The 26,334-nt window shown below is 46.9% G+C and overlaps 1 protein-coding gene across 5 annotated transcripts in view; it reads left to right on the forward strand.

Moving 5' to 3' along the window:
- The window catches only part of LOC119439931 (rootletin-like), a 289,750-nt gene that overhangs the window by 68,254 nt on the left and 195,162 nt on the right, over nt 1-26,334 (forward strand). For all 5 annotated transcript variants that reach the window (XM_049661195.1, XM_037704895.2, XM_049661198.1 and 2 more), the window contains 2 exons: nt 22,137-22,274; nt 24,726-24,820. In XM_049661195.1, the coding sequence (XP_049517152.1) occupies nt 22,137-22,274; nt 24,726-24,820 (233 nt within the window). The remainder of the gene's footprint in view (nt 1-22,136; nt 22,275-24,725; nt 24,821-26,334) is intronic.

Below are 26,334 nucleotides of genomic sequence, written 5' to 3' on the forward strand. Positions count from 1 at the left end.
AATTCTGAACCTTTATGTAGTTGTCTAAGACTTTGCTATAGCTAGCTTTTTTTACTCATAGAACTGATGCTAGAAACAATGCATAATGACTACGAAATTTGAATGCAGCCCTTGCTCGATTCCTTGGACATGAACATGCGTGCAATGTCAAATTTACTATAAACATGGCGTTCGTGAACAGCAGGATGTCACCTGTCGGCTCGCTTTGATGCGATTTTAAAGTGACACTTTCTTTGCAGCCTTCGATGGGTTTGGCACTGCATTGGTCGGACTGTGTGAAGAGCGGTACACTGATAGCGTCGTCCCACTGCGGGTGACACTATCAGCCGCTGCGGTGGAGTAGACGAGATAGCTTCACAGGCTTTGCTTCATATTGTCTATGTAAAGATATTGTCAACACCGTATACCGTTTCTTTGGTCACCGACTCTAAGGTTCAACAAAATAAAGTTTTCTTATGCAGTTTCGATTTTTCCGATTGCCCAATACAGTAGAACGCCGCTGTTACGTTCCGGGGTGCTGCGTTTTCCCGGCTGTTACGTCGTTTTCGGCCGGTCCCGGCACAGCTCCCATAGAACCCAATGCATTGGTAACCCCACTGTTGTGTCGCAACTGAGGGACCGTTCCTGCATCATACGTTGTGAACTGCCACCCCGCGCTGGCCCGAGCGGCCATTTTGACTTTTCATGTCGCTTAGCTTGGTGGCTTGACGATGGCATTGGCTGCCTAAAGTGCCGGGGGCGACACCTATGACGAATTTTCGGTTTCCGCCAGCAAAAGTATGGCCCTAGAGATCCGTATTTGCCATCTAAAGATGGTGTCTATGACACGTTGTGGCCCTAAAATTGGTTTTGGCTCATAGATGTCCAAGGGCATTAACGCCGTTGCCGATTGCCGTATGCTGTATGTGCGAGTGAAAGCGTGTGAGGGGAGCCGACGACCGCATCTAAATCTTGCGCGCGCAAGAGAGAAAAGCAGGCAGAAGCGTGCTTTCTTCCGTTGGCTTGAGGCACCGGCGAGGAAGCGAGGGGGGTGGGATAGCTGGTGGCGTTGTATACACTGACATGTACTCTGGCATCAACTGCGTACTGCATGGCGGCACGCGGTCGTGCGGGCCGTATCTTGAAAGCGATTTGCGTTGGGAGCAGAGTCTAGGCAGTGTAGGTGCGTCGGCGGCTCGTAGCTTTGTGCATGCTGTGTGTTCTCGGCACTCGGTTTGCGTTGAAGCGATAGACAACAGCACGAAGGTCACTTTGGTTGCTTCTGCAGCAACGCTTCCTCACGCCAGCGTTTGACAGCGCGTGTTTGCACTCATCGAGTGTGATGTGTTCATGTTTGCCTGTGGGCACTAACACCATGCTTGTTAATATAGTTAATAAGCGAATGTTTACAAGTTTGGACTATAAAATTAATATCCTTACTTTGTATAGCTGTCTACTAATTTGCTACTGCAATCGATGCTTCGTCTTTCGGGCGAAACTACGACTTTTTTTCATACGTAAGCACTAAAATAATATTGTGTGTAATTCAACACTACTCCCATTTCTCAATTTTCTCTGTTTCTCGGCTCTTGCGTTTCCCGGCTCTTGCGTTTTTTTTTTTTTACGGTCCCGTGAGAAACGTATCAGCGGGGTTCTACTGTATGTGGAATATTTTGTGGCCCCTCCTGTGAAAGAAAAAAATCTGTCAGCAGCTGTACTTATTTGTATAAAAGTTCGAATTTTATTATAGTGAAATTTCAATATAGCCAAGTAACCGGCTCATTTTACGCGACCTTGTTATTATTTAATGAAAATATCACGACCATATAAAGCCAACAGGCAATGAAGTCAAGGAAAGCATAGGGGTAATTAGCTGTTGTTGAAAACGAAATGTAGAAAATAATGTGGAAAAAAAAAATGAAAGTGGACGAAAAGATAACTTGCCCTCGCTGGGAGATGAACCCACAACCTCCGCTTTACGCGTGTCTGGCAGCCTTGATGCCTTTAGGTAGCATACTGCCACTGGGTGTCACAAGCCAGCGCTATCCATCGTCAAAGATGTAGAGCATTCGGCAACGTCTGCTATTAGCTCAGCGAAAGTGATAGTAGTACGGTGAAATAAGTGCTGATGTTTCTGGCTAAAATTAGTCACGAGGAGCGCAGAACGTCCACCTCGAAGCATATATGAGACTGCTGGTGCACATACACCATGGGTCAGTATAAGAGAGAAATTGCCCTCTGCAGGACTCTTGCGCGTGGTGGTAAAGTTACATTGTCCACGTAAACCCGTAACGCATTACGTCGGCAATTGTCGCGGCTGTTCACTGCTCTTCCTATCGAAAAAGTCACTGTGCGCTCCCGGAGGTCTATAATTGCACCACGCTCATCGGAAAGTCGACGTCCAAGATGAGGTCCCGAGAAGAATTGCAGAGTATAAGGCAGCTGGCTGGAAACATACACCAACGAATTTGTACTCTGACCATGCACATGCCCAACGCTGTTACAATATGCCCGCCAGCAGTATGAACTTACGTTCCAGACCAAGACGTGATAACCTTTCTAAGTTCCGTCGCTATTTTTCCGCAGAAGATTGAGTAGTCGGCACCCGTGTCCACTAACACTCTAACGAGGAGGTCGTGGAGCACAACAGGTATGTCTAGCGAGAGTCTGTCGCTGAGTTCAGCTGCTGTTGTCGTTGAATTGTGTTGAATAGACCATGCTCGCATCGATGGGAGGTCTTCGGAAGGGCGATTATCAGTGGCCTCGCCCTCGAAGGTCGCTGTTCTTAGTTTTCCCGGCGAGGGCTTGACTATCGTTCCTGCGCTGCCATTGGAGGGCTTCGAGGAGCTTGGGAAGATCGCGTGGGGGACAGCGAGCACGAGTGTCGCCGCGGGTGTGACGTGTGCGACGATCTGCGTGATGGCGAAGCTGCTGCAGAGGGCAATTTCTCTATTATGTTGACCCATAGTGTATGTGCAGCCCGCAGTCTCATTGTGCTTCGAGGTGGACGTTCTGCGCTGTTCGTGACGAATTTCAGCCAGGAACATTGGCACTTATTTCGTCGTACTACTATCGCTTTTACTGAGCCCATAGCAGACGTTGCCGAATTCTCTGCGTTTATGACAATGAACAGCGCTGGCTCGTGACACCTAGCGGCTGTAGAGGCTGAGGACGCCGGCTTGAGTTTTTGCACGCCATCATGTCCAGCTGTCTGTCTCGCCGACGCTGGGTACATCTTCAATTGTCTTTCATAGAAAGCTGAGCGCTGCTGTAGCATCTTTTCCATCGGGGTGGCTTCAGTAAAAAATTCAGCCACGGTCTTCGGCGGGCTTCGAACAAGGCCAGCACATAGCTGTTCTTTAACTCCCCGCATTAAATGGCGCAGCTTCTTTTCCTCAGACATGGTGCCCCATCACATGTTATCACCGACAGAGGAACTGCCTTTCCAGCCCAACTGATAGAGGACATATTCAAGCTGAGCTGCACGCAGCATCGCTAGGCGACTGCCTATCACCTGCAGACCAACGGACTGACGGAACGGCTAAACAAACCAATTTCTGACATGCTGTCTATGTATGTAGACGTCCAGCATAAAACATGGGATCAAGTCCTGCCGTACGTTACATTGCGTACAACACCGCCATTCAAGAAATCACACGATTTACACCGTTCTGTCTTGTCTACGGGCGCGAGGTCCAGACCACGCTAGACGCTATGCTCCCGCACGACACCGACACATCGCTTACTTCCGACGCCGAGCAACTTACTCAACACACAGAGGAAGCTCGTCAACTCGCGCGCATACACATCACAAAGCAGCAGAGTACAGACGCACAATGCTATAACCTTCGACATCGGCAAGTCGAGTACAGTACCAGCCAGGTGACCAAGTCTAGCTGGGGACTCCAATCCCTCGCCAGGGGTTGTCCGAGAAGCTGCTTAGTCGATACTTTGTACCTTACAAAGTGATACGCCGCGTTAGTGAAGTGAACTATGAGGTCATTCTGGACGGTGCCGCCGTCGCCTTGGTGTCGACTCTCAGCGATAGTTCATGTTCTTCGCCTCAAACCGTATTTCGCGCGTTGAGGCGGCGCAAACCCGATCTGATATGACTTCCACACTTCCACTTTCTAGTTCAGTAAGCATCGGGTTGATGCTTTTCTTTTGGCAGGGGAATAATGCCGCTAGGTGTCACGGGCCAGTGCTGAGAAAGAAGTTGTGACTGGGGCGCGCACTCTGCAAGATGCAGGTGCTGAAGAAGTAGAGGCTGAGGATGCCGGCTTGAGTCTTTTTACTCCATCTTGTCCAGCTGTCTGTCTCGCCAACGCCGGGTACATCTTCAATTGTCTTTTCGTGACTAAACGAGGGCATACGGCGCACGTACTTGCCCTCTCCTCCTACGCGCACATCTCCTCCCTTGCTGTGGCTGAGCATGGCTGCTCATACGCGTACCATGCACCGTATCTTGGAAGTAATGTGTGGCAAGTGCAAAGGTTGAGCTTAGATAGTTAGTGTCTTGATGCACATTGTGTTCTCGCACGCCTAATGCTGGCAGTCGTGTAATCTCAAGTTTCCAACACGGGGTGCGAAGCATTCGCTCGCGTTGCGTCAGCAAGGGTTCGGGGTCGTCGAATGAACAAATAGCAAGAAGGTTGGGCCATAATAGTGTGGTTATGAGTGCCAGCGCGTGCAATGCAGATCGCAGAGAGAATGCATCAACATGGCTCATGGCATCTGAGACTTGCGTGTATTGTGTCGCGTGGCACTGTAAATCTTGGAAGCCATGACTGACTGCACTTAGTGCCCGCTGCTGTCATCAGATGACGCACAGACATTAAAGAACAAGTAAAAAAGACATGGATATTCATGCTGAGAAGAAAAATTCACCAACGATTACGATACTCCCTAATGCGTAATTTGAGTACAGCTGTATACATGTTTTCATTTCATAATATATTGACTGGTGCAGACAATATGTCACGTGCGGCACGTTGCAAACAAAGGGAAGTGTGGCGCGGCTGCCTCGCTAATCGGGAGATCGCGAGAGGCAGCAAGTGGGTGACGCGCGGGTGCGATTTACAGCAGCCGCCGCAAACAGACCTCCGGTCATGCAGCACTTTGTTTCTATATATGATACCGGTGGCGTCATTGGTGAACAGACGATATGCGCTACTCTTGTGCCATCTCATAGCCATCACGCCACAGAGCTTGTCTTGTGTGGCACAACACTTTTCTTCTCACGCTATCACCATACTCTCCTCCTCTGCTTCACGCCTCATGGTACCGCTGCACCTTCCTCCTCTTTCTACCTCGCGCTCCTTCGCTATCGCCGTCTTTCATCCCCCACTGCGCTCCGCGTTTGCTCTTTCATCCTTCGCTGTGCTCATTCGCTCGGTTACGAGGGACACCTACGCCAATGCTCACCACAGGAACGAGCGCCTAAGAGCTGCGCTCTAAAGAAATGTCACAGTTTCGGCAGTAAGGCAAAGCATTGATAGCGATAGCAACGCGACAACTACACGAAGTAAGGTTAGTAGTTTTATCGGTGTCACGTGCGCTCAGGCAAACACGAAGGGCTTACTGACAACATACTACAGATGAATCTCGTTAATTAGAACTTCCAGTTAATTCGAACTGAGGCTGGGGTTCCATCAAAGTTATGTGTATTCCAATGGGCGAAAATGCCCGATAATTCGAACACGCAAGCATTTGCGATGGTTAATTCGACATAATGTGCTCCGACAATGCTCTCAGCAGTGCGTCAAATCACGCGTCAGCATCTCCTATCAGCATTGCTCCGACCCCGCCATAGAGCAAAAGCTTAGGAGAGACCCCTCAACGCAGCGCGCGAAGAAAAAAAAATTGCGCGGCAGAAATATCAGCCTCTCAAATTGCAAGGTCGCTGTTTCTGCGTCGCGCGGGAACACGCATATACGTGCCTACGTTTCAACCACGCGGAGAAATTGGCAGTGAACCCTTCTTTCTGCTTTCTCTATTTCCTGGTCATGTGTTGACCTTGAACACTGCAGCGCAAAGGGAAGCAGTGGCGGAGGCCCAGACCAGCCAACAAAACTGCCCGCGCTGGCCAACGCTCGCTTCCCGATAACGGCAGAAAACGAAACTTCAGGGAGCGGGCTAAGCTGGTAGCGGGCCGACGGGGCCGGAGGCGCTGTCATGGCGGAGCGCGCACGCGGAGACAGTTGAATGTGTGGGAAGCGGATTTGGCCTCCGCAACTCTGCCGCTTCGGTGGCTCCCCATGCCCTGCCTATCAATTTTCTCGTAACTGCCTCGCCTTCGACAGTCTCCTTGCATGCCCGCCGGCGCCGCTGCCCCTGTTGGCCCAGTGCCAGCTTAGCTCGCTCCCTGAAGTTTCGTTTTCTGCCATTATCAGGAAGCGAGCGTTGGCCAGTGCCGGCAGTTTTGTGGTCCTTGCTCGCTCTGTGCTTGTGGGGCGATATTTTGCGACTTGCATCGTTGGCGCATCGTGCTATGGTGCACGAATACTTCAAAAATAAGTCTTTCTTTTAATTCGAACTTCTTTTAATTCAAACAAATTTTCGGGGCCCTTTGAGTTCGAATTATCTAGATTCGACTGTATCCACTAAGAATGTTCTGGGAATTTGTAAAATTATTTTTAATGCTAAAACTTGAAAACCTAGAACTAACAAAATTTGGGATTTAGTGATGTTTTTCACCTGCAAGTACAACTTTGTTCTATAAAGGTTTGACTGTATTGAGGGTAAACTGTTGTACAACCTACTTAAGACGACACAACTATGAACAAAAGATGGGGAAAGAGGCAAAGAAAGCTTCACCTTAAAATTGCGTGGCCAACTGCTGTAAGTGGCAATAGCTTAGTGTGTGGTTACGAATTTGTTCATGTAACACTCATATAGACACACATATATATATATATATATATGTATATATAAATACTTCCAATATGGCTACGCAGATAATACATTGGAATGTGAGAGGTTTATTACATAATCCTGATGACATTAAGGAACTCTTACATAAGCTAAATCCAAAGGTGCTGTGTGTTCAGGAGACGCACCTCAATCCTTCACACACTAACCTTCTCCGACAATATGCCATTTACCGCAGAGACCGCAATGATGCCCTCGCCTCATCTGGTTGTGTGGCTATAATAGTAGATAAGGGTGTCGCCTGCCAGCATTTACAACTGCAAACGTCCCTTGAGGCAGTTGCAATCAGAGCCGTGCTATTTAATAAGTTAGTCACAGTTAGTTCTCTATATCAGCTATCAACTTTCCAAAACAATTCCAAAGCTTAATCACAGAACTTCCCGAACCTTACATCATAGTAGGTGATTTATGTGCACAAAACACCCTCTGGGGAGATTCTCATTGTGATGCAAGAGGGCGCTTAATTGAAAATTTTCTTTTCTCTACAGATGCGTGCTTGTTAAATAAAAAAGAGCCAACATCCTACAGTGTGGCACACAAAACATACTCATCTATAGATTTAAGTATCGCATCAAGTGCACTTGGGCCATACCTAGAGTGGAACGTCATCAAAAATTCATACGGGAGTGACCATTTCCCAGTCATTCTAAAATTAACAAAAGGCGATGAGTGTGCTCCACATCCGCCCCGTTGGAAAGTCGACGGTGCCGACTGGAAACGATACAGAGAGCTGACATATATGACCTGGGATGACATCTGTACGTTTCCTATCGATGATGCAGTGTCATATTTGACGGGGTTTATAACTGATGCTGCGTCACTACGTATCCCTGAAATGAACGGTTCGCCCTCTAAACGACGGATTCCCTGGTGGAATGAGGAGTGTAAGAAGCTCAAAAAAATCTAAATCATGCTTGGAGTCACCTGCGCGACTCTCCAACTACCGAGAACCTAATCAGCTTCAAGAAAGTAAAATCGTGAGGTAGAAGAACGTGCCGCCGTGCTAAAAGAGAAAGCTGATAGAAATACATCTCTAGCATTAATTCACATACAGATGAAAGAAAAGCCTGGAACAGGGTAAATAAAATAAAAGGCCGCGAAACTCATCCTCTACCATTAGTAAGTACACAAGGAGACACACTTATTGACCAAGCTGATTCTCTAGGGGCACATTTTGAAAAGATTTCTAGTTCATCCCACTATTCAGATACATTTCTGAGATACCGGAAACAAGCGGAGCGACTGCTTCTGGATCGTAAAGGAAATAGAAATGAACCCTACAACCGTCCATTTAATATGGCAGAATTTCAGGCTGCGCTAAATGGTTGCAACAAGTCCGCTCCAGGAAGTGACAGAGTACTGTACGAGATGATCAAACACCTACTAAACCCTAAAACCCACAAAACACTACTATCTGCCGGCTACATTCCGTCCACGTTCTCTGCCGGCTACATTCCGTCCGCCTGGAAAGAAGCAATCATCATTCCTATTCTCAAAGAAGGCAAGGACCCTTCCTCGGCCAGTAGCTATAGGCCTATAGCTCTGACAAGTTCTATATGCAAACTCTTTGAGAAAATGATTAACCGGCGCCTCATCCATTTTCTTGAAAGCAACAAAATACTCGATCCCCTACAGTGCGGCCCCGCAGGGGCGTCTGCGTAAGCAGGCGTTTGGTGAGTTGCACCAACACGTACCTGAGCACATGAGGGTTGGACCCTCCCGCGTCTAACCGTGTGCGGCTTAGCCGTGTCCGGGGAAAAGGGGATCCTGGGGGTTGAGCCGATGCCGGGTGTTCGGACCTTTATGGCCCCCCAGCGGAAGCAACACACCTCTTCGGCCTTGGCTTCACGTAGATGGCACCCCCGGACTGACCCACCAGGGGGAAATCGGCAGTCGCCTTTTCCTGTCCTTCTCTTCAATCTTTGTCTTTCTCGCTCACCTGTAATCTTTCCTGTCTTCTTTTCTCTTCCATTTACTTCCAACATTCCTGGTGGCGAGGGTTAACCTTGTGTGTTATAACCACCCTTGGTTATACGTATTTGGTTATAGTAGTGTCATACAGCTGGCGTTTTGCAGGACCTGTCTTTTCCAGGTCCAGCAGCGTCCCCTCGTTGGGCTCCATAATGGGTGGCTGGCGTCACTGCCGAAAAATTCTATACCTATGGCTGAACAATTCCCCCCACTCCCTGATCGCCGTCTGAAAAGAGGGCGCACCGAAGATGTGTTCCAGTTTTTTGGACACCAAACACAGAATTTTCCCCGATTTCGTGTCATTCACTCTGAAAAGTCAGACAGATCAGTACGTACAATTTCACCTTTTCTTGTCTCAAAGTCTTTGACTGATATTTTTGGACCAGGCTACAAAGCATCTAGGATGGCAAGCGGGGATCTCCTCTTGGAACTCCGTGATCTCAAACAATACGAGAAACTGCCCAATCTAGTGTCATTTGAGATGCCCAATTAACAGTAGCCCCACACCGTACTATGAATATCACCCGTGGCATTGTCCCAGATGATGACCTGTTGCAGCTGAGTGAACTCCTTGAGGGTTTCAGTGATCAGAATGTCATCAATGTTAAACAGATTAAAATGAGGCGAAATGGCAAAGAACTCCTGACCAAGCATCTAATACTTACTTTCAACTCAAGTGTCCTGCCCGAGTCCATCGAGGCCAGGTACATCAAGCTTCGTGTTAGGATATACGTGCTAAATCCCCTTCGATGTTTCAAATGCCAGTGGTTCGGCCATAGTTCGCAGAACTGCCGAGGCCGCCAAACTTGTGCGAAATGCAGTGCTCACGAACACTCCTCTGAGTCTTGTGGAAGTTCCCTACATTGTGTTAACTGTGATGGGGAGCACGCCGCATACTAGAGCACTGCACGAGCCTGATTTTTCGGCCCGAGCCCGGCCCGGGCCCGCTTTACGAGGACCGAGCCCAGCCCGGGCCCGTAATACAAAGCCCGAGCCCGGCCCGGGCGTACATGACCGAGACCAGCCCGGGCCCGTGGTTCCAAGCCCGGGCCCGACCCGGGCCCGTGTAACTGAGCCCGGGCCCGGCCCGGGCCCGGGCGTTCATTCCTAAGCTTAGCTAGGGCCCGCGTGTGCATCACCAGGCCCGGCCTGTAATAAAAAAAAAAATCTTTTTTTTTTTTACTTACAGATTGTGCCGTATCTGTGAGCCTCACCTTCTAGAGGTTTAATAAGCTGCAGTATATAAGCAATAAAAGGCCGAAATCTTTGTTTCTCCCACGGGAACATCAGTAATCCGGCCCATTGCCTGTGCTACTATTTTTCTGGTGGTGCGCATGCACTTACCTTGATTTGTACGATATAGTTCTATGATGTCATTTAGCATGCAAATATACAGGGCGTTTCATTTTAGCTGAACCAAATTTTTAAAGATTGCCTGTGGCAGATAGCGCAATTATAATCCTTGATCTAAACTACTCGATGAGGTGGCCATTATTTCCACGAGAAATCAAAACGCCCAATTGAAGAATTAACATTATTTTCTAATTAACGTTTTAATTAATTATTTTATGGCGCATCTTTCAATCTACGAATTATAGCCGCCGAGTTCGCAAGGCATATCCACCTGGAACAAATTCTCAGGACTAAACCAGTTTCGAGATAATAATTTTCAAAGTGTCCGACGAAATCAATCGAATCAAATCAATTTATTGTCCAGTTTACATGCTGGACGGTCATTTTGGACTAAAAGCTACATATGTAGCTGGACATATGTAGCTGGGCACGCCATGTAATGCGTAGGATGGATAACCGGTGGACCATTAGGGTTACAGAATGAATACATAGAGAAGGAAAGCGCAGTCGAGGTCGGCAGAAAACCAGATGGGATGATGAAGTTAGGAAATTTGCAGGCGCAAGTTGAAAACAGCTAGCGGAAGACAGGGGTAAGTGGAGATCACAGGGAGACCCCTTCGTCCTGCAGTGGACATGAATAGGCTGATGATGATGATGATGTAGCTTGACTTGACCCAAAAGACCAGGCAAGGCAATAGTACAGCAAACAGTGTGCACACATGCACAATAATTCACATATATTTCCAGCTCTCGCTGGAATTCCTCATAGACGAAATAGCTATGAACGGAAAGACAAAGAATATTTGCGTCACGGCGAGTTAACAGAATTGGAAAAACTTTTAACAGAATGCATTTTAAACAACACTACAATAACAATACTAGCTATACAAAACAACGCAACACCACCTATACAACATAGCATGAGACTGAATTTTACAAGATCAACATTTGCTAAGAAAACGAAACAGGATTTACATTGTATACTCAGAACCATACAGAAAGGCAGAATAATAATCACATCAGATGCACTACAAGTGACCAAAATGTCAGCTGAGTTCTTTCTTACTGAAATTACTGCCATTTTTGTATCTGTTCAAAGTGAATGGTAGGTAATGTATTAACGACTGAAGCTTATAGAGTGTTCTGAAGTATGGAATGGACCATATCTCAGGATTTCTTGTGTTCGCATTAATGCGACGACGCTCTAAGGATGCTAATTGTTTTATGTAGTTCCAAGCTAATTCTGACATTGATGGCCTAATTGAATATTTAACATAATTACGAGAATTAACTTTCTAATTCTTTCAATCTACGAATTATAGCCGCTGAGTTCGCAAGGCGTATCCACTTCGAACGAATTCTCAGGACTGAACCAGTTTCGATATACTAACTTTCAAAGTGTCCGACGAAATGCATGGGCGTTCCAGTTAACCTTTTGAGGAAAACGCTGTTTTATGCATTGAAGCACAAAAGTAACTGGCCTTAGCGCTAAAATAATGCCATAGTATTAAAACTGGTAATAGTGCGATTGCAAAAGCGGTAACATGGAAATGGTTTCAGGAGTGGTTCTTTGTATAATTTATTTTTCCTTACGCGGAAACAATGTTCGTTTTTGCGGAAAAGAAAAAAAAAATTAGCGTAGCTTGCACTGGCGGCGCAATGCTAAAGAGACAGCAGAGATGATGGGCACCTAGCTCGTCCTGGCTTCTGGGCTAGGCTAAGCACTACCAAGTCATCCCCAGCATTTCCCGGAATTGATTTATTATTGATTGATTATCGATTAGCTATTGATTGGCTATCGATTGTCTATTGCAAGATATTGGCCACGTATTTGGGATAGGTTAAGCACTACCGGTGGACCATTAGGGTTACAGAATGGATACCAAGAGAAGGGAAGCGCAGTCGAGGACGGCAGAAAGTCAGGTGGGATGATGAGGTTAGGAAATTCGCAGGCGCAAGTTGGAATACGCTAGCGCAAGACAGGGGTAATTGGAGATCGCAGGGAGAGGCCTTCGTCCTGCAGTGGACATAAATATAGGCTGATGATGAAGCACTACCAACTTATCCGAATTTATTGATTATTGATCAATTATCGATTAGCTATTGATTGGCTGTCGATTGGCTATCGTAAGGTATTGGCCACGTATTTGGGCTAGGCTAAAGTCATCCCCAGCATTTTCGGGAATTTTTTTCATTATTGATCGATTATTGACTAGCTATTGATTGGCTATCAATTTCCTATCGATATGCAATTAGTCCCCACCATTCTTAGCTAGACTTAACCAGGCTCAGCTTCGCTAGTTCACAGGTGTATGTGCTATTGCGCTTTGGACCCTTTCTGCACAGCTGCCAGGATCGGCCGACATTTTTGGATTCAGCGGACACATTAGACCCGGGTAAAACACCTCCGCTGTTAAAAATGAGAACTCCATCTGTTTTACTATTTTCTTTGATAAGATATAGTCATCTGATAAGATATACAGTCAAGAGAGCGGTGTGGATCTGAGAACAAACGGGGATAACCGATATTCTAGTTGACATTAAGCGGAAAAAATGGAGCTGAGCAGGCCATGTAATGCGTAGGATGGATAACCGATGGACCATTAGAGCTACAAAATGGATACCAAGAGAAGGGAAGCGCAGTCCAGGATGGCAGAAAACTAGGTGGGGTAATGAAGTTAGGAAATTCGCAGGCGCGAATTGGAATCAGCTAGCGCAAGACAGGGTTAATGGGAGATCGCAGGGAGAGGCCTTCGTCCTGCAGTGGACATAAGTATAGGCTGATGATGATGATGACAGTCATCTTGCACGTGTCACTTCAGCTTGGCACAAAATGCATTGAAACATGCAATGCATAACGGTCGCGTGTGTTCGAAGGCCTAATTAGGCCCTTCAATGAGCGGGCCCGAGTCTGGCCCGGGCCCGTGGCTTCAAGCCCGAGCCCGGCCCGGGCCCGCGGCCTCAAGCCCGAGCCCGGCCCGGACCTGGGCTTAAACACGGCTTTAAGCCCGGGCCCAGCCCGAGCCCGCCGACAAACGCTTCGGACGGCCCGGCCCGGGATTTCGGGCCGGTGCGGGCCCGTGCAGTGCTCTACCGCATACTCGCGGTCGTGCCCATCCTGGAAAAAAGAAAAGGAAATAGCGACAATTAAGGTAAAAGAAAACATAACTTTCAAAGAGGCACGAAGGCGGGTGACCTATCTGTCTAAAACCAGCTTTGCCGATGTGACGCGTCAGGGGGCAGCGTCGCAGCGGCTTTCGGCTGCTGTCCGGCCCACGCGTAGTGAGCCGGCGGTGAAGCCATCTGCCCCCTCGGCGACTGCAGCTAGGGCTGCTCCGCCATCCCAGCAGAAGGGGCCATCCACCTCCGGGCTGGTGGCCTCCAAGGTCTTGTCCCTCGAGACGAGGCCTTCACTGCGAACAAACCGCTCTCAAGAGCGGGTGTCCAGCGCTCCACAAGAGCCGATGGGCACATCTTCCAGCCAGACGACGCAGCCAGCGCCAAAAGAGCGGCGAGAATCTCTCGACCGCTCCAAAAAAGAAAAAGCCCGCATCACAGGGCCCAACAAGGGCTCTGTAAGTTAAGTTAGTGTTTTTACACGAGACACACAGCACAAACATGGTCTGCAACATGGCCACACAGCCTCTACAGTGGAACTACTTCGTAACCTTGACGACATCACAGAATTCATACATAAATTTATTCCGAAGCTGCTGTGTGTCCAAGAAACACACTTAAAACCTACACAGTCCAACTTTCTCAAGCAATATGCCATTTTCCATAAAGATCGTGACAACGCTTCTGCCTTGTCCGGAGGTGTAGCCATAGCTGTAAATAAGTCTGTTGCTTGCCAACAGTTTGCCCTTCACACGCCTCTCGAGGCTGTATCTGTACGAGCAATTTTATTTAAAAAGCTTATAACGATTTGCTCCATTTACATACCACCCAACCGTCACCTCAGTAAAACGGAATTTTACAGCCTGATCGACCAGCTCCCAGAACCATACATTATCACTGGTGATTTTAATGCTCATCATACTCTTTGGGGAGACTCGCGATGTGACGCGAGAGGTCGGACTCATTGAAAACTTCCTTGTTAACTCTGGTGCGTGCCTCTTCAATAAGAAGGAACCAACATATTACAATATCCACCATAGTTCATATTCATCGATAGACCTGTCAATTGGCTCTGCCTCACTTTTCCCTGATTTAGAATGGCGTGCAATTAAAAATCCATTCGGAAGTGATCATTTCCCAGTAACCCTAAACTTAGTAACCGAACATGACTGTCTTCCCCATGTCCCTCGCTGGAAACTGGCCTCAGCTGACGGGGAATGCTTTAGGGAATCCACATATTTATTACGAGATTTTATGAATGATTTTACTATAGATCATGCCGTATTATATTTTACTACTTATATCATTGACGCCGCTGAGCAGTTCATTCCTCAAACAAGTGGCACTTCATTCAAAAGACGGGTCCCCTGGTGGAATGACGATTGCAGACAGGCACGGAGGAGACAAAATAAAGCTTGGGGCAAACAACGTGAATGTCCTACAGCTGAAATTCTAACAGAATTTAAACATGTTAAGTCCCAGGGAAGAAGGACGCGAAGACAGGCTAAGAGGGCAAGTTGGGAGAGGTTTCTCTCAGGTATCAATTCGTATACTCAAGAGGCAAAAGTATGGGACAGGCTAATGAGGCTGAAGGGAAAAGAAATCCATCCGTTGCCGCTAGTGAACGACGAAGCGAACAGCTTGGAAGACCAAGCTGACGCTCTTGGCGAACACTTTGAGCGCGTATCTAGTTCGAATAATTACTCCGAGGCATTCCTAAAACACAAACAAATCGCAGAACGCAGGACTATTGACCGCAAATGCAGACAGAACGAACCCTATAACATGCCTTTTAACATCGCCGAATTGAGAGCCTCCTTGACTGCATGTCGGAGCTCTGCACCTGGACCTGACAGGATCATGTATGACATGATTAAACACATCCACAGTGATACTCAAATAACACAACTCGCACTTTTCAATGCTATATGGGCTGCCGGGTACCTACCTACTGCATGGAAAGAATCTCTTGTCGTTCCAATTTTGAAACAAGGTAAAGACCCCACATTAGTAGCAAGCCCAATAGCCCTCACAAGTTGTATTTGCAAACTCTTTGAAAAAATGATAAACCGTCGCCTTTTACACTTCCTTGAGTCAAACAAAATTCTTGATCCATATCAGTGCGGCTTCAGAGAAGGACGGTCTACAAGCGACCATCTCGTGTGCATCGAAGCAAATATTCGTGATGCCTTCATACATAAACAATATTTCTTATCCGTGTTTCTCGATATGGAAAAGGTGTACAATACAACCTGGCGTTACGGAATCCTACGCGATCTGTCGGCAATGGGAATCCGCGGTAATATGTTAACCATCATTGAAAGCTATCTACACAACCGCACATTCCAAGTTAAAATAGGTAATGCACTGTCGCAGCCATTTATACAGGAAACTGGTGTACCCCAGGGAGGCGTGCTCAGTTGCACACTCTTTATCGTCAAAATGAGCACACTTCGAGCTTCACTACCACCAGCTATTTTTTATTCCATCTACGTGGACAACATACAAATGGGCTTCAGGTCCTGTAACCTGGCCGTGTGCGAGAGACAGGTACAGCAGGGGTTGAACAAAGTGTCTAAGTGGGCAGACGAAAACGGGTTCAAAGTAAACCCCCACAAAAGTTGTGTTCTTTTCACAAAAAAGAGAGGCCTGATCCCAGATCCTTGTGTAGGACTGTGTGGACAGCAAACACCTGTGAAAAAAGAACACAAGTTTTTAGGCATCATACTTGACTCTAAGCTTACCTTCATTCCCCAGATAAAATATCTCAAGGCGAAATGCCTAAAAACCATGAACCTAATGAAGATTATATCTCGTACAACACGGGGTAGCGACAAGAAGTGTCTATTGAACCTTTATAAGAGTCTGATTCGTTCGCGACTAGATTATGGGGCTGTAGTATATCACTCTGCCGCCCCAAGCGCACTAAAGATGCTAGATCCCGTTCACCATCTAGGTATCTGCCTGGCCACTGGCACTTTCAGAACAAGCCCTATTGAAAGCTTACATGTAGAATCGAATGAATGGTCACTCCATCTGCAGAGATCATACACCAGCTTCACATATTTTCTCAAAGTACACTCCAATCATGAACATCCGTGTTTTAAGACCGTTAACGATTTGATGTGTACTACACTTTTTTATAATGGACCCTCTGTGAGACGACCTTTTTCACTGCGTGTGAGGGAACTTAGCGTTGAAATGGATGTCCCACTTCTTGAACACTGTCTAATGCCTCCAGGTAAGCTATTACCGCCCTGGGAGTGGCAGGTGATAGAATGTGATATATCCTTTGTAGAGGTCACAAAGCACGCTCCTGAACTCGAAATCGCAATGCATTTCCGTGAACTGCAATCGAAATACTCTTGCTCTGAATTCTACACTGACGCGTCAAAGTCGCATGCTGGCGTATCTTACGCGGCAATTGGTCCGTCTTTCTCTGAATCGGACGTATTGAATCCTTATACAAGCATCTTTACTGCAGAAGCCTATGCAGTGCTGTCTGCGGTTAAACACATTCAGAAATTAAAACTACAAAATGCAATAATTTTCACAGACTCCTTAAGTGTCGTAAAGGCACTAATATCTGTAAGAATACACAAAAATCCTGTTTTTATTGAGCTTTACACGTACTTGTGCAATATTTATTCATCTGGTAGACATGTCACAATATGCTGGGTTCCTTGCCATAGGGGCATTGAGGGTAATGAACTAGCAGACAAAGCGGCCACATCAATTACATCTCAAGCTAGTGGTCTTACCGCAGCTATTTCTGCCACAGATCTCAAGCCTTTTTTGCGAACGAAACTGCGAGACCACTGGCAACGCTTGTGGGACGCCGAAGCAAATAATAAGCTTCACATGATTAAGCCACAGTTAAGGTTCTGGCCCTGTACAACTAAAACACGACGAACTGATGTCCTATTCTGTCGTCTCAGAATAGGACACACATATGGTACTCACAATTTTCTATTGAATGGTAATGATCCTCCAACATGTGGTAGATGTGGCGAGAGGCTCACCGTCCTCCACGTCCTCTTGTAGTGTCGGGAAGCCGAAAGAGAAAGAAACACTTTCCTCTCGCATGTCGCTACTGTGTCCCTCTGCATCCCGCTATGTTTCTTGGTAAAGAACCGCTTTTTAACTACAACGCAGTCCTCGCATTCTTGAAAGATGTTGTGCTACATGTTATTAGCCCAATAAGTTCGTAGCGCATCCTCTCTCCAGAGGATGTTGCTGTGATAGTTTTTTATAGCACATGCCTCCAGGCCCTTGTGTTTCAAGGGCTCTGTCTAGGCACTTGTGCTTCTGGCCAATTCTTGCATCTGTAATATTTTGTAAGTCATATCATTCTTTCGCAATGTATTGTTCATATCTATAGTACACATCATTAGTCATTGCCATACTCTTATTACGTATAGATTTTACGCACTTTACAGCGACTGATTTTAGGCCCCTTTACAGCCATGCCACATCTAATGTTCATATAATTCCCTATTCATCTACCACTAACAAGCCATTACCATCGTCTTGGCGCTCTTTGGCCACATCTGGCCCTTGCGCCAATAAACCACAATAATAATCATCATCAGCCCCTACAGTGCGGTTTCAGGGAAGGTAGATCCACAACAGATCACCTTGTCCGCATCAATATCCGTGATGCCTTTGTACACAAACAGTTTTTCTTATCAGTATTTTTAGACTTGGAGAAGGCATACGACACAACTTGCGTTTTGGAATTCTCCGTGACCTGGCTGGAATGGGAGTCCGAGGCAACCTATTAAATGTGATTCGGAGCTACCTCTCCGATCGCACGTTCCATGTCAGAGTTGGTAACGTCCTGTCTCGACAATTCACGCAGGAAGCTGGTGTACCACAAGGTGGTGTGCTGAGCTGTACATTATTTGTTGTCAAAATGAACTCGCTCCAAACTGTCATACCACGCACAATGTTTTATTCTGTATATGTGGATGATGTACAAATAGGTTTTAAGTCATGTAGTATTTCTATCTGCGAGCGACATGTACAGCTTGGGCTAAACAAATGATCTAAGTGGGCTGACAAGAATGGATTTAAACTAAACCCACTAAAAAGCACGTGCATTCTCTTCTCGAACAAGCGAGGTATATTACCTGACCCCACCATTTTTCTTAATCGACAACAGCTACCTGTGAGCCATGAACATAAATTTTTGGGCCTCATTTTAGACTCTAGATTAACATTTATCCCCCACCTGAAATATCTGAAAGCGAAGTGCCTGAAGACAATGAACCTACTGAAGATCTTGTCCCGGACATCTTGGGGAAGTGACAGGAGGTGCCTCTTAAGCTTGTACAAAAGTCTCATATGGTCGCGCCTTGACTACGACTCTGCTACGTCTAGTACTCTGAAGATGCTAGATTCCGTTCACCACTTGGGTATTCGTCTTGCAACAGGTGCCTTCAGGACTAGTCCTGTTGAAAGCCTGTTCGGTGAGTCCAACGAGGGGTCTCTAGATCTCCAAAGGACGTATTTAAGTCTCTCCTATGCCCTGAAAGTTAAATCAGACATCCAGCATCCATGTCATTCTACCATTCACGACATGTCCACTGTCAGGCTGTTCCGTAACCGCCCAGCCCATCGGCCCCCTCTGTCTCTCCGATTGGTAGCACTGTCAGAAAAAACAGAGGTCCCTCTTCTAGAGAATATACTAATGCCCCCTACTTTGCTTCCACCGCCTTGGGAATGGCAGGCTATTCAATGTGACATGTCTTTCATAGAAATATCCAAACAAGCACTGGAGGCACATATACATTCCCATTTTCTTGAGCTTCAGGAGAAGTACTCCTGCGCAGAATACTATACTGATGCTTCGAAGTCCTCTGCTGGCGTTTCTTACGCAGCTCTCAGAGACTCATTTTCTACCTCTGGGGCACTAAATCCACACACCTCTATCTTTACAGCGGAAGCATACGCTATACTTTCGGCTATTCAACACATAAGGCTCACCAATTTTGCTAGGGCTATTGTCTTCACAGACTCACTAAGTGTAGTCAGAGCCCTAAGTAGTCTACGGAAGCACAAGAACTCCGTTTTTAATGAACTGTACAGTTTATTGTGCTCTGCATATATGTGCAACCAAATGATTGTGGTATGCCGGGTACCTGGCCACAAAGATATAAAAGGCAATGAAGCTGCTGACGAAAATGCTACGTCCGTAACCTTTAGCGATACAGACACAAATATCCCCATCCCTGTCACAGACCTAAAGTCTTTTCTACGCCGTAAACTGAGGAAGCATTGGCAAGGAGAGTGGGATACCCAGGTAATATATAAGCTACACATGATAAAACCAAAACTTGGGAATTGGATAACTGGGAAAACGGCACGATATAAGGAAGGTACAGTGTAACGTAAGTCGCCGGAATCACAAATATCCGCACTATAAGCGGTACCGCACTATAACCAAAGCAACAATTTTCAAGGCCCGCACATATGCAAAACATGTGCACTGAGCCGCCACGTGTAAGCGACAGTCGAGGAATGCAGCTAGAACGTTTGCATTCAATTTACAGTCGAATTTCGTTAATTCGAATCAAATCACGTGCAAATGCCGCCTCCGACCGGCATTGCTCCGGCACCGCCATGGAGTAAAAGCTTGGGAGAGACCCCTCAATGTCGCGCGTGAACAAAACAAAAAAAAAAAAAAAGAAAGAAAAAAAGACGCGGCGTAAATTTCACCCTCTCTCAAATGGCAAGGTCGCCGATTCTGCGTTGCGCCGGAACATGCGTGTACGTGCCGATGTCTCAGCCACGCTACTGTAGCCACGCGTAGAAAATGGCAGTGAACCACGCGTAGAAAATGGCAGTGAACCTACCTTTCTCCTTTATGCTTCCTCTACTTTCTAGTCACTTGTTGGCCTTGCACGCTGCAGCTACGGTGCAGAGGGAAGCGCAGCACTGTCCCAGGCCGGCCAACGAAACAGTCCACGCCGGCAAACGGCCACTTCCCGATAACGGCAGAAAAGGAAACTTCGGGGAGCTGGCGTCGGGCCGGCTGGAGTGGTGGCGCCTGCACGGCGGCGGGTGCGCACGGTGACAGTCGAAAGTGAGGGAGCTACGAGGGAGGGCGAGGGGAGCCACCGAAGCGGCAGAGTTGCCGAGGCGAAATCCACTTCCCTGCTGCCCTCCTCCCTTGCATACCACGGTCTTCGCATGCGCCCTTCGCCATGCCGTGCCGGCGCCGCCCGCTCCCTGAAGTTTCATTTACTGCCGTTATCGTGAAGCGAGCATTGGCCGGCGTTGGCAGTTTCGTGGCCCTCGCTCGCTATGCGCGCCGTGATATTTCACGACTCTCACTCAAGATTCTGGTTTCAGCCTCACTGGCTGTTCGTTCGCACCACGTGCCCTTCTCCTCCACTTCGTCTCTCTTCCTCGAGCACTCCTTGGGGCGCCCGTTTGAGGGGAGCGTTCGCCGTCTCCGCTGACTTCTGTACTCCCAGGCAGCCGCACTGTAACCGGTATTTCGTTTCCCGCTACTGCACTATAAGCGATACGTGTATACATGGAGTGCTACGGAAAAATTAACGGGAGTCTGGAAAGACCGCACTATATCCGGTCCTGCACTATAGTGGTTACGTTATAAGTGGTCTATACTGTACTTGTTTGTCGATTAAGAATAGGACACACTTACAGTACTCACTGGGAGTGATCCTCCGACTTGTAGTAAGTGCGGCAATATTCTCACTGTTGTCCATGTTCTCATTCAGTGCCCTGCGATAGAAGCGGAGAGGAAAAGGTACTTCCCTTCTGCATATCGCGAAAACATACCTCTTCACGCATCATATTTTCTTAGCTATGAACTGCTTTTTAACCTGAAAACAGTTTTAGAATTCTTAAATGTAGTAAACACCCTGAAAATCATTTGGCCAGGTAAATTTTAGCATGTGATGAACAGCCCTTGTATTCAAGGGCTCTCTTCATGCCCTAATATCACTGTTATATTTGTTACATCTTACGTTTTTAATTAAACACATTTGCCATAGCCCTCATCACTAACTAGTTAGTGTCATTATTTTACCACTTACATGTTTTACGCCATTTACAGCGACAGTTTTTAGGCCCTTCTACAGCCATGTCACATCTACCATCAGGAATTTACTGTCCACGCCATCCACAATTCATCAATAGCATTACCATTTGTCATGACGCTCTTTGGCCATACCTGTCCCTTACGCCATAAAACAACACACATCATCATGTAACACTCATAAAACTCGTAGTCAAAGTTCTATACTCCTGAGTGGTCAGAAGCGGTTGCTGGGGTGGACTTAATTTCACGAGGACGTTAGTCATAAGTTAGTTTTGGGCTGCAGCGCCATATCAGTGCAAATTGAAAATACATCCTGAAATTGAATAGCTTAAAGGTGACTAACGTGACTGTTTTGGCATGTCGGTAAGACATGAAAAGTAAAGGTAACTCTTAATAAAACTTCAAAGGTGAACATTATGGTCTAAAATAGGATGATGGCCTGTCTGAAAAATTATATTCACTGTAAATAAAGTGGCAACACTTGTGACAATATAAACTCATTTGTTTCTTTAGTATATTTTCATTGAATTTCGAATCTAGCAAGTTTTTGTTTTCAAACTACACTAGATTTACATAATAGTAATAAGCTGCTTTATTGGCAGGAATTTATTCAGGAGTGCTAGTGTACTCAGACTTCTTAATTTGAATTTGTTTTATAATAAAATACTCATATTTGTGAACCATGTTGCAAGTTGTTGCTGGTGACTCGTTGCAGGTGGAACCTCTCTCAGCAGATAGCTGGTGATCTGAACAAGCAGGTAGAAGCATTGAATGCCGAAAATGATCGTCTGCAGCGGGCACTCGACCAAGCTAGCCACCTGGCCCAGGAACAGCGCCAGGTACTCGATCTCAGGTTAGTGGGCATTGAGTTGGCAGGTCTTAGAAATGGGGGGGGGGGGGGGCAGCGTTACTCCTCACCACATCGCCTCTCCTCCTGAACGCTTTGACTACTGTTTTTTTTTTTTCTGACTTCTCCTTTCCCCCTTCTGGATTTTATTCACTTTTGAGTGAATATTTCATGCTACGTAAGAGCTGTTTTTTTTGTTGATACTTTCTCCCGATTGAGAATTCATAAACAGTTCATTTCTGTCTGTAAAAGTGAAAACAGACGTACCACACTGGCTCGCCATGGCTTCCCAGCCAATACCAGGCCTAGACGGAGCAAGAGATTGTGATGATGATGTTTATTGGCATCCCCCTTTGAAACTGGGCGACGACAAATAGTCACCTAGCCTGCTTGATTTAACCAGGCTTAACTACATCTATTGCCATCTAACTTTTGCCAATCTGATCTTGATCTCAACAGACGTGTGCCACCTGCTGTCAGAAATTTAACTTCCAAGTTTTCTGTGCTTAGATGACCTCTCAACAGATGCTGCCACAGGTACACATTGTTCTTTTTTTGCACAAGTTGCTTCAGGAGAGGCAGGGAGTGTGCTGAAAAATTCAAAACGAGCATACCCGGGAGTGGCAGGGCTAGCGCGAGGCTTGGTCCCTGGCTTACATTGGCAGCGGCAGTGTAAGGGTTAAATTTAACTATACTGTTCACTTCTGTGCTGCACATGACATGTCATCTTTTCATCTTTCTTTTGTGCGGACATTGCTCACCTCTTCTCAACTTTAGCAAATTTATCGTAAAATGCCGCAAAATGCCAATTGCACCAAACTGCACCAAAAGGTGCTACCTGCTACTTCCTGCTATGGTTAGTTAAAAATTGCATAATTTGCGCCAAGCCTGGGCCAAGACGTAGTTTTTGTGGTCTTTTGGGGAAGAGACGGCAAGCACTCGAAGTCTGCTATTCAGTCTCCGTGAATGTAGGGCCATTCTGAGTGGTCGTGAGAGCAGACAGGTGACTACTCTGGAATTGAAAAATCTCTGAAGGGCAGTAGCTGTGATATTGTAGAGAACAATATCGAATGAGCTTGACGGTGATGACTAGTGGATCAAACAATGCTTCCAGTTCACATGGAAAGGGTATATACAGGGATTAGCAAGTTAATTGCAGTTGTCATCTCTTGAGAGGTGCAGCTCATCATAGTCGTAAGTTTCATTACTATTCACATATCGTTGCCCATTGCGACTGTCTGGCTTGGATGCGTGCCTTGACGCCATGTCTCGCAAATGGCTATGCCAGCATTGAGACGCATGCCTAGCTGCGAACTGTCTCGCCGTTCACCTTGTGGAGAAAGGTGCTCATAGAAAATTTGCTCACATACAAACAGCTGGTGGCACACAAAAATGTACAAGCTTGCACAGAACCTTCACGTACTGACACAGATGCGCACAAATTGTTATTAAAGAATGCCATGAAAATGATTACAATGTCCTTAGACCACGATGACCATTGTGTCTGCCGGGCAAGCAGACGAAGGGTATATACATGTAGTGTTTCAACATGCTGTTATTTCGTGAAGGAATCTATTTGTATTCTACACAATATCTGCATGAAAATGTCACTTTTGTTCAATGTTGTAGAGATAAGGGGGTGCCAACGGCACTACGCTTCAGCACACGTTGCACTGCCATTGGTGCACGCCTGCCGATAAACCACGGTTCGAGGAAACAATGGACGACAACCACGTGTACACTTGGAAAGCATTTATTACGATTGCAACTGACACTTTGAGCAGGCCAGCTAGCTATAGTTTACATCACTGAGGGCTCCCTCGAAGAGAAAACTAAGCTAGGTAAAGAGAGACTACTGGCTTACCTGCTGGGGTACAGGCGGCCACGGTGACTACCAGGGCAAAATGGGGTTGACTAACCACATGCTGGAAAACGGGAGGGGTGGCGGAGTCTTCTGCACTCATCGCTTGCTGGTGAGCAAAGAGACTCGGGCGACGTCAGAGGGATCTCATGTGACATGACATGCCCAGTGGCGCTGATAGTGCTTGCGATTCTCGTGCACTGCCCACGAGTGGACGGTTTCTCCTCTCCCCAAACCTGCTTGGCATGCGTGCGCCCGATGCGACATTTTCCGCCTGTGCAACCATGATTGAACACAAAGATTCCCAATAACTCTCCAATAAGTGAGTTTTATACTCTCGGATATCCTAGACAAATATATGCGTGTGCTTGTCATTTTCGGTGGAGAACATGGACTACTGCTCTAGCTAGGCCCAATATTTGCGTGTGAAAATGTGAACCTGGTAAATGCTCCAAAAGGTTGATTCACTGCTCCAAAGTGATCTTTTAGCTGCTCCAAAAACCAATCACATCATTGAAAGTAAACAAATTCTCAAGGTGTTCTTGTGCAGTTGCATGCTTGTCCTGATGCTCTTGCCATCTTTTCCCTGTGAGCAGCAGCTGCGAAGTGGACCGTCTGCGGGGTCAGGTGTCCGAGCTGCAGACCAAGCTGGCACAATCGAACGACACACAGCTGCAGAGCCGAAATGAAGGTATGGAGTTTGGCACACTACATAATGGTGCTCACCATCGTCTGTCCTGAATTTAGTTCAAAGCAGACAGGATGAATCACTGTTTTTCTGTTTTGACGCTTTAAAGCTCAGTGTTTATATAGTGTGCGTAGCATACAGATGGTAAGAATAGGACTGCACAGGATGAACACTTGTCTGCTGTGTTGTCAGTTTCCTCGTCTGTTGCATTGTCTGTCATCTATTGTGCTGCTTAACAGCAGTGAACAAAATCCAGCTCACTGACATTTCGTGTGTACCATGATCAAGAGCGTCTGTCGTGGCACCAGTGCAAGTCAACACAAAAAATGAAGCAAACAAAAGGTGTGGCTGGCAATGCACAGAAGCTCGCGTGCTTGTTTTTAGCACAAAACAACTGCCCTAGCTTGTTTCGTGCCCTAGCTCACTGGCTCGGGTGAAAAGATAAAAGAATGCTGCTTTAGTTTTATTCAGGGGGCTTACTCGCCCCGAGTCAGTGAGTGACCCTCTCCGTCAGCACACTCTTTTCCTCCATGCTGCGCCCGCATGTAATTAGGAGCGGGCAGCCACAGTAGCAGCGGTGCTGTGAAGTAGTGTGCAATGGAGCAGACAAATGTTACTCTGTGGCACCTGCTGCGTGCCTGGCGTGCCAAAAGTCACTCAAACCTATACGCCATTGGCTCCCTCCCACAGCTTGTGCAAAGGCGCCAATCGTGACCGAAAAATTCGAACCTGATCTGGCTCGATCGGGATCAAAAATGCGCTGCGTGACACAACTCCGCAGAGTTGTGCTATTTTAGGTCTACTTTTGTAGCTTTTATAAAGGACAGTCGAGCCCACTTATAACTATCTATCGGTTATAACGAACAATTTTAGGGCATTTACGATTTTCGAACCCTCCCTATGCAAGCTGCTTCCAGGTATAACGAACATTTTTTAAATCGCCGTACTGCTACAATGAACACTTCGAACCCACTCATGTTAAAAAGAGGGCACACGCGAAGTGCGAAAGCATGTAAGTGCGACCAAACTGGGTGCACGGCAGCCTGCCCCCTGGCCTAGTCCAAACGCACCGATGATACGACCTTCGAGATGAGCGAGCAACCGCTGCGCGCGGACTTCTAAAGCCGCGAAGAAGGTCGCACGCTTTCAAAGCACGCCTCCAGGGAGGATGCATACAGCATAAACAGCATGGCGCAGGGCGTGTGCTAGCGCGTGCACCAGTGCGATATTGGATACTGCGATGGCGTCGCTCGTTTTTGTGCAATTGTCCATGCGACACCATGTGCATTACGGCTATTTCAATGATTCGGAACGACCATGTACGTCTTTCTGCCATGAGAACAACGGCCGCTCAAGCGTTCCTGTAAACGCCGCCCGAGTCGGCGAGAACGCTGCACCACGCACTGCCGCCACACAATGTTCCAAAGGGTCGGCAGTTACGGTGCCATTATCAGGTGATCACGGTTCGGCGGCACTTTGTTTACGCGTTACCGATTGCTGATAAAATTTTCCGGTGA

The sequence above is a fragment of the Dermacentor silvarum genome, chromosome 2, assembly GCF_013339745.2.
Source record: "Dermacentor silvarum isolate Dsil-2018 chromosome 2, BIME_Dsil_1.4, whole genome shotgun sequence".
Lineage (NCBI taxonomy): Eukaryota > Metazoa > Arthropoda > Arachnida > Ixodida > Ixodidae > Dermacentor > Dermacentor silvarum.